The sequence below is a fragment of the Benincasa hispida genome, chromosome 6 (genome assembly GCF_009727055.1).
Source record: "Benincasa hispida cultivar B227 chromosome 6, ASM972705v1, whole genome shotgun sequence".
NCBI classification, from domain to species: Eukaryota; Viridiplantae; Streptophyta; class Magnoliopsida; order Cucurbitales; family Cucurbitaceae; genus Benincasa; species Benincasa hispida.
The window spans coordinates 30,261,604-30,274,211 of NC_052354.1; the positions used below are offsets into that span (position 1 = coordinate 30,261,604).

The 12,608-nt window shown below is 31.3% G+C and overlaps 1 protein-coding gene across 3 annotated transcripts; it reads right to left on the reverse strand.

The window, feature by feature from the left end:
• Nucleotides 1–5,261: 5,261 nt before the first annotated feature.
• LOC120079490 lies at nt 5,262–11,053 on the reverse strand. Of its 3 annotated transcripts, none has more exons than XM_039033693.1 (5): nt 10,766–11,053; nt 10,554–10,642; nt 8,927–9,980; nt 8,764–8,843; nt 5,262–5,279 (listed from the first exon to the last, which is right to left on the reverse strand). In XM_039033693.1, coding segments are annotated over exons 1-5 (1,443 nt in total). In that variant the 5' UTR covers nt 10,985–11,053; the 3' UTR covers nt 5,262–5,278. The 3 variants fall into 3 exon arrangements, with proteins under 3 accessions (XP_038889621.1, XP_038889622.1, XP_038889620.1); XM_039033694.1 differs by lacking the exon at nt 5,262–5,279 and adding an exon at nt 6,355–6,371; XM_039033692.1 differs by lacking the exon at nt 5,262–5,279 and having other exon boundaries at nt 8,614–8,843; nt 10,766–11,052.
• Between the last annotated feature and the right edge of the window lie 1,555 nt (nt 11,054–12,608).

Below are 12,608 nucleotides of genomic sequence, written 5' to 3' on the forward strand. Positions count from 1 at the left end.
ATTGTCCCCACTAAGAGTATTTTTTTTCTCCATTAGTATCTCTAAATAACATTTTTTTTTTAATAAGAGAAGGAAAAACGAAGGACCTACCTTTGAAATAAATATCGAAATTGGTTTGAAATGAGAGAACTTTTTGCTCCAATTTATAAGGAAAAGTTGGAGAAAATGACAAATCAAAATTAGATAAAATAATCAAAGTAAAAATGTGAAGGGAATAGCCGATGTGTGCCAACACACCACATCAATAGTAGACGCGCTAGGCTAGGCCTGCCTCGGTGTTGGATGGACACCAGCACGCAGCGGAAGAAATCAGGATCCATAAGCATTCTAATTCATTAATTTTGGTTGAAAAGAAACATGCTAAAACAGAGTATAATGGGTTTCAAGAACATACCTTGGTCGAACCAACGAAATCTTTATTTTCAGCTACTAAATCCTCCGAATCCTTGTGTAGACCACCACAAGATCTTCCCTACTACTCTAGATTGAGTTGTGGAACTCAAAATAAGCTGGAATCAAAGGGAATATGGAGAAAGCTCACTGAACCAACCCATTGAAGAATACCTTCTTCATCCGAATTTTTCAGCAAAAATTCAGTCGATTCATCATTAATTTCTTCACTCCAATCTCTTCAATATATTACAGACTATCATGTAAAGAGATGTGCTTCATGGAATGCAGCTCATGCTTGGAGTAAACCAAAGAAGAGGTGGTGGGTTCCTTGTGAGCAAGTTGAAGATGAACTTGAAAAACCCATTTTTCAAGTTTTGTGTAATTTTTTCAAAATTTCCAAAAACTATTTTAATTTTAAATCATATTTTATTTCTAAAATCAAAATTTATTAATTTTACAAATTAATTTTCTAATAAAATTAATAAATAATTATTTAAACAATTTAAATAATTCTAATTAATTTAATATCCAATATTAAATTAATTTTTACACAAATTCATCTTCATATATTTAAATCATATTTAAATATATTTTCTCCAATTCCGTTTGATTTTAATTTGAACGTTTCAAATTAACTTATCACGCTACTCTAGAGCTAATCCATTTTCAAGCTAGTAGGGGGACCTCATGGACCTACAGATCATGGACTCCAACGATCCGAGATTAATCATACCGATCTAACCCCCATTCGTTAACTAATGGGCCACTCTACTAAAGCCCATAGTTGAACTCCCCTCACTGTAGATATATTATGTTCGATATAACCATGATTAGTAAGTTAACCCTTCACAGGTTGTTCGTAATAACGACTGAGTCAAATCTCTGTTTTACCTCGAAATTACCTCTTGTTCCTTAAGTCCCCACTGATCCTCTATGAACAATTGTTTTGTGATTCAATCACAAAACTGAGTCCCTTTCGTACCAAATGATAGAGCGGGATCCCTTGTTCAAGCCCCAAAATCAGTACTTAAGGGAACAACCTCTCTACTATCTCTAAAGCGGGTAGGAGTGAATTCCCTCTTGCACCCTATGTCCCCAGCTGTCTATCCAGTCTTACCCCTTAAACGGCAGTCATATTGACCCGGCACTGTTGAGTCAACCCTCACCTATGCAAATCTAAAGGCAATCCCGAATAAACAGGAGTTCATAGTTAGCTCAGAATTGAAGTCAAATTACCTAGGTCATCGCTTTGAAATAGTCAGTCTTAAACAGTAAACAACGTTATAAAGTAAGAGTGACTCATTTCGTGATCTGATCTTGTACAAACTCTTTTGCACAAGGACACCCTCACTCTTGTCCAACATGAACGAATTAGGATCACTTCGTTTGTAGTACTTTACAACTCTTTGTAACAATTACAGAGCAGGTCGTATCCAATAGCTGTCTCTTATACACATCTAGATGTGTATAAGAGACAGTATATATATATATATATATTATTAAATATAAAAAAATGTAAAACATTTTGTGTCCCTAAGACATAAGAACGGGAGCTAGGTTGAGTAATAGACTTAATAATCTTACCGACCTTGGTAACTTGAGTTCAAATTAATTTAGATGCACTTCATTTCCTCTTTTCTAATATGCCTATTTTTATAGATGTTTATATATAAATATCTTTTAAATCTTAAGATGTTTGTTAACTATTTGATTATTAGTTTTTAATTCTTGAAAATTAAGACATACAAACACTATTTTCACATATAAAGTTTTTGTTTTTTTTGTTTCTTTACCATTATTTTAAGATTACATAGTTTAATCCTTAGTTTTAAAAATTATGACTAATAAATATCTAAACTTTCAATTTTAACTCTAATAAGTTCCTTAAAAATGTCCAATAAATATATAAACTTTCAATTTAGTATCTAAAAATCTCACAAAATATTAAAAATGCTTAAAAATTAAAATCGTCATATTAGACAAAAGAATTTATTTTTGTCTCTAGTTAAACTTCAAAATTTTAATTTGGTAGTCAATAGTTACATTATTTTTTCAAAAAAACCAGTACTACGTAAGACACATAAATAGAGATTTTAGTGGTCTAGTATAATTTTTTTAAGTTCAAAAACTTGATACGACACAAATTTAGAAGTTAATGGGCTAAAATTTTAACCTTATGTAAAGTTGTGCCCCCTGACATTAAATTTTGGATATGCCACTATTCGTATATCAATTAGCTATGCTTGCTTTAGCAATATTATATGACTTGAATATTATATCGATGCATTTAAAATAAATTTATATGAACTTGTGCCTCCCTTTAGATAAAATCCTAGATCTGCCACTGTCGACCAAGGAGATTGGGTAGAAGCGTGTGTCGGCACACACCCACCATAATTCCCTTACCCGCTAGATCACTGTCATGAGTCCTTTCAATCTTTGCCATCTCTTTTTAACCAATTACTATCTAACATGTGTCAGGGTATGTGCCATTCATGCGATTACTTCATGTACAACATACTTCTAGCCAAAATTATGTGTTCTTCATATTCTTCTCGTCTAGTTCTTATCTACTTTATGTTGTTTTCTTTTTATAGAGAAGATCATGACATATATACTTCAAAGAAAAAGAATTTCCAGTTAATCATAAATTAGTTGGTTTGCATGATGTGAGTCATACCAAAAATTTGAGTTATATTTATCCATATAATCATAGAACTAACCTATTAGGTGTAATGGGTTATTCTTGGGATAATTAAAGAAAAAATCTAAATCAACCTAAAAGATTTAATAGATAAATCCTTTAAAAATTAGGGGTCTACCCCTGGAGAGGAAAACCAAAAAATCAACCATGAGGTTTTGATAGATTCTTCCAAAGAAAATTGATCTAAGTATCACCCTAGGAATTTTCTAAATTAAGTCATTCTAATGGCAACATGCTCAACCCAAAACTTAAAAGGTAAACATCCTTGGAAAGCATTTACAAGTCTAGAAATTGTCATATCAAGACCAAAATACAAACCAAAAAGTCTTTATGTGCCAATATACACTATGATAAAAAGACATAAAATATACTCCCAAATTGAGACTCCAATGTCTAACCTATAACAATAAGCCTAAATCTCAACGTGGGAGGAGGAGACTAACGTTATGGGTAATTTGGATCAATAAGTAAATCTAAGATAAAGTAAAACCATGAGAGTTACCTTATCCTAAGCGGATATCTGAGGTTGGCAGGAAATCGGCCATGTGAGTCCGTACAAAGTTTGGAAAGAGAGATTGGGTTATACTGCCCAATTGGCCTGCTTCAGCCTCTAAGAGATCAAGGCCAAGATGTATATGGCCCATTCTGGCCCGCCTCGGCCTCGGAGGCCAATGTCGAGACCAACATGTATGTGGCCCATTCTGGCCCACCTCAGCCTTGAAAGCTAAGGTCGAGGCTAACATGCATACGGTTCATTCTGGCATGTCTCGCCCTCAGAGGAGGCCGAGGCCGAAGCCAATATTCATGTGGCTCATTCTGGCCTACCTTGCCCTCAGAGGAGGCCGAGGCCAACATCCATGCGACCAATTATAGTAGGCCCTTTATTTTGAACCTCCATTATGGTTCGATCTAGCCTTCAAGCATCCTATTTCTAAAAGGATAAAGGAGATAAGATCTTAATCCTAAAAGGATGAGGACGACCCCTAGTCTAACTCTACTGTAAATAGAGCACAAATGACCAACATAAGGTAAATTCTTCTTCCTACTTCTATCTTGCTCTGACCCTTTGTTGACTACTGATTTAAGTATCAGAGGATCTGTGGCAAGCACCACATTGGTGTCCTTTTCTTCTTTGTTTTGCAGGTCACCTTTCTTCTCCAAAATTACACATTTACCATTGAAGACATGTGAAGTTCAGGTGAATCTTCCTATCCAAATTTTACCATTAACAATTATGCAATCTGTGGAGAAGAGAGTACTCTACCTTTCTATTCCAAAATTAAGAAAATCAAGATCAAGTTGAACTTGTTCACAATTTAGCTTAAGCAAAAAGTCTTGTAGCATACATTGGAAATTTCACATCCACATAGTCATAAACCAAAGAAAAAGAAAACCTCACGAGGAAAAAAGTCTCTCATGGTAAAAGATATTAGATAGTTTCAACCCATAGTAAAAAACTAAAGCCCCAAAACCTTGAAGACTTCTACTAGAATATGGAATCCCAAATAAGTTCTATTTCAAACATGAAAATTTCTAATCATACATTGAAAGTTATTAGTGAGATTGTTTAAGTATCATGTTATTAATTGCTAACTTTTTAATATGCATATTTATTTTGTAGTAATCTTTTTATCATTGTAAAATTGTGTACTCTAAGAAAACATTATTCCCAAGAGCTCCAAGTACCCCAGCTTATAACAATTAAAAAGTTAAACCATAAATTTTAACCTGGGGGTGGAGGCTAATATTATGAGTGAATTTGAACCTGACGAAATAGACAAAAAATCAAGGAAAGATGAGAGAAGATAAATATAAGATAAAGTGGACTTAGTTCAAATACGTCCAAGTATGTAAATTATTCATCCAATCGAATTTAATCCTATCTAGGATAAGAAAAATATCTATCTCATCCAATCCTAAGAGGAAAAGGTAAACTCCATCTCATTCTCCATATAAATTTAGGGAATTGAACCCCAACAAAAGCATGTGATCACGTTCTTTGATTTCTTGAAAGAATTAAAAATACAAAAATTAAAAGAAAAGGTTAAGCATCGTACCTTTGCCGATCAACAACAACAACAAAATCTTCTCCTTGAACTGGCAATCTTCTCTTGATGTCTTTCTATTCCACGAGATCTTCCTCACTATAATTCTGGTAAGGATCCAACTTGTAGGAACCGCTCTGGAAACACGAGAGAGAGAATTTTTAGATAACCCTTCTCTAAACATTAGAAGAATTTTCTTGGAAGAGAAATCTGTACAGAATGACTTAGAGATTATGATAGAAAGTGTATTCCATGATAGCTCCGTATGACCCTATTTATAGATCTCTACAAGGTCACTCTTAATCCTATAAGGAGAATCTGTAGATATTTTGCAGATATTTTGAATTAAATATTCAATAATATCTCATAAAAAATATCTTTCCATTTAACATCTCATATTAGAAGGTTTGAAATATTTAGATCATGTTAAAATATTTGTCTTCTACAGATTCTCTTTAATTGAATCTCATTCAAATTAAATAATTAATTATTTGAATCATATTCAAATAAATTAATTCCCCCATATCTATTTAATTTGAATCTTATTCAAATTAAATAATTTATTTATTTATATGGATCTCATCCAAATAAATAATTAATTATTTGAACCATATTCAAATAAATTAATTCTTCATATTATAAAGTTATAATTTGAATGTCATTAAAAAAAACTTTATAATAAATCATGTAATTCATTGTATCCAATACAATTCATATTTTTTTTTCCTCATAAATTTGAACATTTCAAATTTTCTTTCAACATATTTGATCCTTGTTCGTCCGTGGTGAGCTAGCCAGCAGACCTTATGGACCTACAGATTATAAGCTCCAATGATCTATTAAACTAAACTTCATTCATTAACTACAGGGCAAACTGCTATAGACCCGTAGTTGAACTCTTATGCATTGTAGGACAAAAGTTGTATCTATGGATGTAATCAGTTTGAGCAAATTGATCCTTCACGAGTTGTTCATAATTACAACTAGGTCAAATGTCCATTTTATCCTTGTAATTACTTCTTTTCCTTAAGTACCACTGATTCCTCTCATGAACAATTTGTTTATGGTCCCAGCATAAACTAAGCCCCTTTAGGGCCAATGAGAAGGCGAGCCCCTTGTTCAAGACCTAAAATCAGTACTTAAGGGAACTAGTCATCTACTTACCTATGCGGGAAGGAGTGGATTTCATCTTGTGAAGTGATGTTCTCAGCTCCTCATTTAGTCCAATCCTGAAAATGGTAGGCTTATTGAGTCGAAAATTTAGGTCACTCTCACCGGTGCAAATCAAAGGACTGACCTTATAGACAAGAGTTCATAGATCACTCAGGATTAAAATTGAATCGCACATGATCATCCTATGAAATATTAATCTCATCAATTAACGAATTTACAAAGAGATATTAAATATTTTGCGTTTCGATCACATGATCATCCTATGCCAAATTTTTCTATAGGATACCTCTACTCATATGTCTCTACATAAACAGTTTGGATCAAATTATTTGTAACTTTTACAAAGTGGGTCATAAGACACCCAACTTTATTTATATATTATAGGCGTTTAGACTATTTCTTAAATATGATCCACTTGTATGTTACTATATACATATTAAGACTATATGTAATAACCTTGGATTTTTCTGGTTAAAAGATAAATTAATATTGCATCATTAATAATTAATTAATAAACTAATTAATTACGAGCCTTTATGACACAAACCCAACAATAAAAATATCATTAATTATCACTCCATGTGAGGTAACTTGACTTTGGATCTAGATCTTAATCTAGAACTTCTAGCTTCTACTCTATCCTATATTCTCATCTCTAACTTTGGCATTAAAACCCTTTTCTTTGTTTTGCAGGTCATCTCTTCCTCAAATTATAAATTTATAGTTGTCGTCACGTGAAAGTCGAGTGCATTTCTCCTTGTCCAAAATTTGCATCAACACAACTAAAATTCAAATGGATTTCCGAAAAGAAATTCCACCATTTTTTTTTAATAATTGTGAATATATTTATTTATGATATTGAATAAAGTTTTTTCGTTTATCTTTCCTTATTTTTATAGAAAATAACACATATTACATTTTAAGAAATCTCATATTTTCTTTTTATTTCAATCATCAACTTAAAACGTGGGACAAAAAATTTAGTTTTTTCCTTCATGCAAGTTTGATAGGAAAAAAAAGTAAATAAAAAGCTGTTTTTAAAAAAATAAAAAATAAAAAAATGATGAATATTTATTTTACTTTATGTATTTAACGTATGAGGGTGTAAATGTAATTTAACATCTAAGTTTTTTTTTCTTTAAAAAAAAATAGCTAAGTTGTCTTTTAATGCCAAAATTAATTTCATCAAGGGATAAAAAAAAAAACTATTTTTTTCAAAAGGGGTATTTAAAAAAGCACACAAACATTTAGGGGCTATTTCTTAAAGGAAAAAAATTCCAAGAATTCTCAATGAAATACTAAAAAAAAAAAAAAGTTGGGTTCAAGTGTTTCACTTAAAATAACTCATTTCTAAAATGCATTTTGTAGTTGCCAAAAAAAAAAAAAAAATTCAAACACATCCATTCCCCCTCTCTCCAATAGCCTCAACAACCTCCTAGTAGAGGTGTTCATTGAAACTGCTAAAACCGAACCAAATGTTAAATCGAGCCAAAACCGAATTAATGTGGTTTGATTCGGTTTGATATATTTTTAAACCGAATTATTGTGATTCGTTTGAAACCGAACCGAACCGCTTTTTTAATATATATATATATATATATATATATATATATATATATAATATTTAAAAATATGAAAAAGCAATAAAAACTTTAAAAAAATGGTAAAACTGAACCGAATATAATTTAGAAATTATGAAAAAACATAAAAAAAAAGGTTTAAAAAAAACAAAAAAAAACATTGAAACCGAACCGAACCGAACATATGTTCGATTCAGAAAGTATAATTTTAAAAATTTGCGATTTGATTCGATTTGAGTCCCAAACCAAATCGAACTGAATGGTGAACACTCCCTATCTCCTAGAAAGTGAGAGAATTTATCAATTATGTAGACCTACTGCTGTTTCTTTGGCAGTAATGCTTCCTAAAGCCAGTGAAGGTCAATTTTCACTAAAACAAAGATTTCATGGATTTTCAAAAGCTTCATTTTAAAACAACTTTCCTCCCTTCAAACTTACATTAACTTATCACATTCTCAATATTTTCAAGGGAGCAAGAGGCTGCACTTAATCCATACAATTTTTTTATTAAAAAAAAGTCTTTTTTTTTAATATATTTTTGCTACATAAAATTTTTTTAGAGACAACTGTCTAAGCTGCACAAATATAAGTGCAGCTTAGATAGTACCTAAATTTTTCATTTAACAGACCTAACTTCTAAATAGAAAGAAAAATGAAAAATTATTGACAAAAAGATAGCATGTTTATGAGTGCTAACAACCGAAGATAGAATTTATACTGATAAAAAAGAAAATAATTACTATTTACTTATTTTTCTAATTGCTTTTTACATCTAAAAAAATGTCTCAGTTCTCCAAGACAAAAATGAATATGACCAGACAAATTATAAAGCAAAACCATACACACAATGTTCTAATAAGAGACATACTAAACTTCAGCAGAATTTGATGCCAAAGCCATGTCCAATCTTTCTAAAAATGGAGTAGAATTCCAGTTGACTTTCTCATCCTGAAATCACAAACCAACAAGAGTTAATATCACTACTGATTAACTGGAAGATATCTATAGATTAGGAAAGATATCAACAATACCTCTCGGTTTTTCCTCGTCGTTTTCGAACCTCGGCAAGATGAGCCTGGATTGGAATCTGCATCCTGTCCTGTATGACTCCAATAACTCCCAACACTGCCTATGATGGGTGTCTCCTCCGGACTCCGACTCCTAGATCGCCTCGGAGTTGAAAATGCAGAGAACTGTCTAAGCTCTTCTAGTGTCAATGCTCCTAAAATTGGCCTATCTTCATAGCTTTTGGCTGAATTCCTCGTCCACATAGGTGAGTTTCCAATGGAGCTAGAATTACTCTTGGATTTTGGTGTGGTTTCAGATTCAACTAACCAGTTTGAAAGGCTTGTATCAACCGCAATCTCGTCCTCGACGTGCTTTACATCGCTACAATTTTCTTTCAACTTTCTCATTGAACGAAAGGTAGGCTCCGGACTGATTGATACATCACAATCTTTATCTAAATTGATATTCTCCTTTTCTAGATGATGAACTGGTGGTAGTGTTATCACTTTTGCATCATTCAAAGAATGAGTAACATTCTCAATTGGGTTAAGAACAGAATTGATGTTCTCGTTCCGACATACTGGTTTTTTGTCCGACAAAGCCTTGTCAGGTTGAATATCAAGAGAACAATGGCTTAGATCTGGACTATTAACCTCATTCTCCCCAGACTCAAATGTAAAAACTTGTATCCTTGAACCTAATGACAAAGAAAATAGAGACTCTGAAGATTCCTGCTTAGTCAATAACTTATCTTTTTCATCCCCATCATCATCAGCAGCTTCATCTTTTCTTTCTTCTTCTTTTTCATCTAAATGGTCCATTTCTTCCTCATATTCTTCATCATAATCATCACTGTTTTGGCAAACTGCATATCTATGATTCAGAGGTAAGGAAAATGCATTTGATGAATTTGAGCTTCCTCTTGCTTCATCATCTTCTCTTCCACTCTTCTCCTCTTTCTTAATCTCATCCAAATTATTTTCAATTTCCTTAGAAGGAACCACTTTATCATCCTCAATAATTGGGTATGTTTTTTCAGTTGTGTAACACAACTCAATCTGTTCTTCAAGTTTCTCTCTGTGAATTAAAGAAGTGAAAAATTCACCAAAGAAAATTCCAGTAAACAGCTAGAGCTACATCAGAACCACACCCCAAAAACTGAACTCCAAGAACACTCAAGTTCTCAAGTATCATTGAGGTGAAAATTCTTTTTGAAATTGGTTAGTTTGAGTAGCTCACATGCAAGAAATGATTTAGCAGATTTTATAGAATCTTGAACTAAACTACTTATTTAATAACATCATACCATAGTTTTCTATTGATAAGTCAAAAATTGAAAGCAAGAGTATACTTTTTATTTAACAACATCATACCTTAATTCTCTATTGATACTTAACAGAGAGAACTTTTTATTTTCTTGAATTTAATTTCATTCATTTTAAATCCCTCTCTTATTTGGAGCAAGATAGAGAACTTAAAATCATTTCTCAGATTTCAAATTACAGGATTTAGAAGCATTTCTTCAAATTAAGAAAACTTCGAACAAGAACACACAAGTTCATAGGACGATCAAACTAAAAATGGACATGGAAACTAATCAGAGAACCATCAAAATTCAATACACACTAAAAGAATCCGCAAAGATCTTACAGAGAATCTTTATTTAGGTCAATCAACGACACATCAGCCACTTCCTTCGCTTGCTTCAACGCACAAACACCTTCAGAAGCTTTAAGAATCTACAAAAACACTCAACCAAAGAAAAACAGAATCACCCATCATTCAGAAACAGAAACAAAAACAAAACCCCACAAAAAAAAAAAAAAAAAAAGAAAAAAGACGAAGAAATCAAAAGGGGTTACATGATTTGAAGGGGGAATTTCAAGGGCAGACTTTCTGGGTTTTCGGCGCTTGGAATCACCAAAACAAGCTGAAAAGCAGCCCATGGATGGAGAGAGGCGAAAAGTGGGAATCAAAGAGAAAAGTGAAGGAATTGATGAAAGAGGAAGAAGAAGAAGAGGGTTTTTTATTGAATAGGAAGTGGGGTTTGGGTTTAAAGGAAGAGGAAATGAAACGGCCATCGATGATTTTGATGAATTTCTTTGGAGAAATATGACCGTTGGAAGAGTTGGAAAGAGCTTTTTTTTGGAGAGTTTTCTTTTTTTGGGCTTCATTCATTGGCTAAAGTACTTTTCAAGGAGCGTTACAACTTGGAAGTTGGAATTAATTAGTCAAATTAATTTTTTTTGCTAAAATATTATTATTATTTTTTTGCTAAAATCTTTTGATAATACGCCTCGTTTAAAAATCATTTGATTTTTTATTTTTAAAATTAAATCTATAGACATTACTTTTAACTTCAAATTTATTTCTTAATTATCTACTTTTTATCAATGATTTAAAAAATTATGTCTAAATTTAAAAATTAAAAAAAAATAGCTTTTAAAAATTCGTTTTTGAACTATTGTACTTAATAAAGACACAAATCATGGTAAGAAATTAGGAGGAAATAGCCTTAATTTTCAAAAATAAAAACAAAAAACGAAATGGTTACAACAAAAAAAATGTCTTATTCTATTTTGATCATATAAGTTTTTAGAGAAAAATACCTTTTTGGTCTAGTCTTTTTTTTTTTTTTTTTTTTTTCTAGTTTTATTAGTTCCTATGTTCAAAAGGTCATACTTTTAATAGGATTTGAATTAGATATTTAGTCTTAGGTTTCAAAATATTTGTACTTTTGCAGTCAATTTCATTAAAAAAATCAAATATATATTTATTTACTTTGTGTTTTTGGATTGTTTATATACAATACAGATAATTTTATATGTACAACATTTTTTTCCCAAGGACTTACACTACACAAGAGGTTGATATGAAAAAGATGACTAAATACTTTTTGGAAACTAATATTTTAGGACTCGTTTGTTAATCATTTCGTTTTTGTTTTTGTTTTTGAAAATTAAGTCTATGGACACTACTTCTCTCCCAAATTTCTTCTTTCGTTATTTACTTTTCACCAATAGTTTAAAAAATCTAGCCAAAATTTGAGAACTAAAAAAGTAGCTTTCAAAAAATTGTTTTATTTGGAATTTAGCTAAGAATTCAACCATTGTACTTACTAAATATGTAAATCATGATAAGAAATGTGGATAAAATAGGTTTAATTTTCAAAAACAAAAACAAAAAACTAAATGATTACCAAACGAGACTTAAGTTATTATGTTTAACGTAATGATTCAAGGTGTTGTATCAAGCTTTAAACATGCAATTTGAAATTATTTTGGTATTGTTGTTTTTAATATGAGGTTGGAATCGGTTACACTTCTCCATATTTATTATTTTTAGAGTTTGACAATCTGTGTTCCTTAGGTTTATTGTATATACTCAGAAACACTCACATTTAGACAATCATTGTTATTATTTATATGTATTTATGCATATCTACATAATAATATTGATCCCTAAATGAGTACTGAGTATGTGAGTATGGTTCCAAAAATTAACTTAGGGATTGTAAATGTTCAGAATTACAGATATCCGACATCCATTGATAATCATAATTTTTTTTGTAAGAATATTTTTTAAAATATTTAGGACCACTTGAATAATTGTGTTTCTTTTGTATGATTTCTACTCGAGAATGTCTTAAATTTACATAATGTTGTAAGAATGTCCTTATGATTATTCGTTAATCTATAATTAATT

Excerpts from the sequence above, each read along its gene's own strand:
- LOC120079490 (XM_039033693.1), bottom strand. The coding sequence starts at position 10,984 with ATGGCCGTTTCATTTCCTCTTCCTTTAAACCCAAACCCCACTTCCTAT. Across the intron at positions 10,643-10,765 it reads AAATTCCCCCTTCAAATCAT|ATTCTTAAAGCTTCTGAAGG; the intron begins GTAACCCCTTTT and ends GTGTTTTTGTAG. Across the intron at positions 8,844-8,926 it reads CGACGAGGAAAAACCGAGAG|GATGAGAAAGTCAACTGGAA; the intron begins GTATTGTTGATA and ends TTGTGATTTCAG.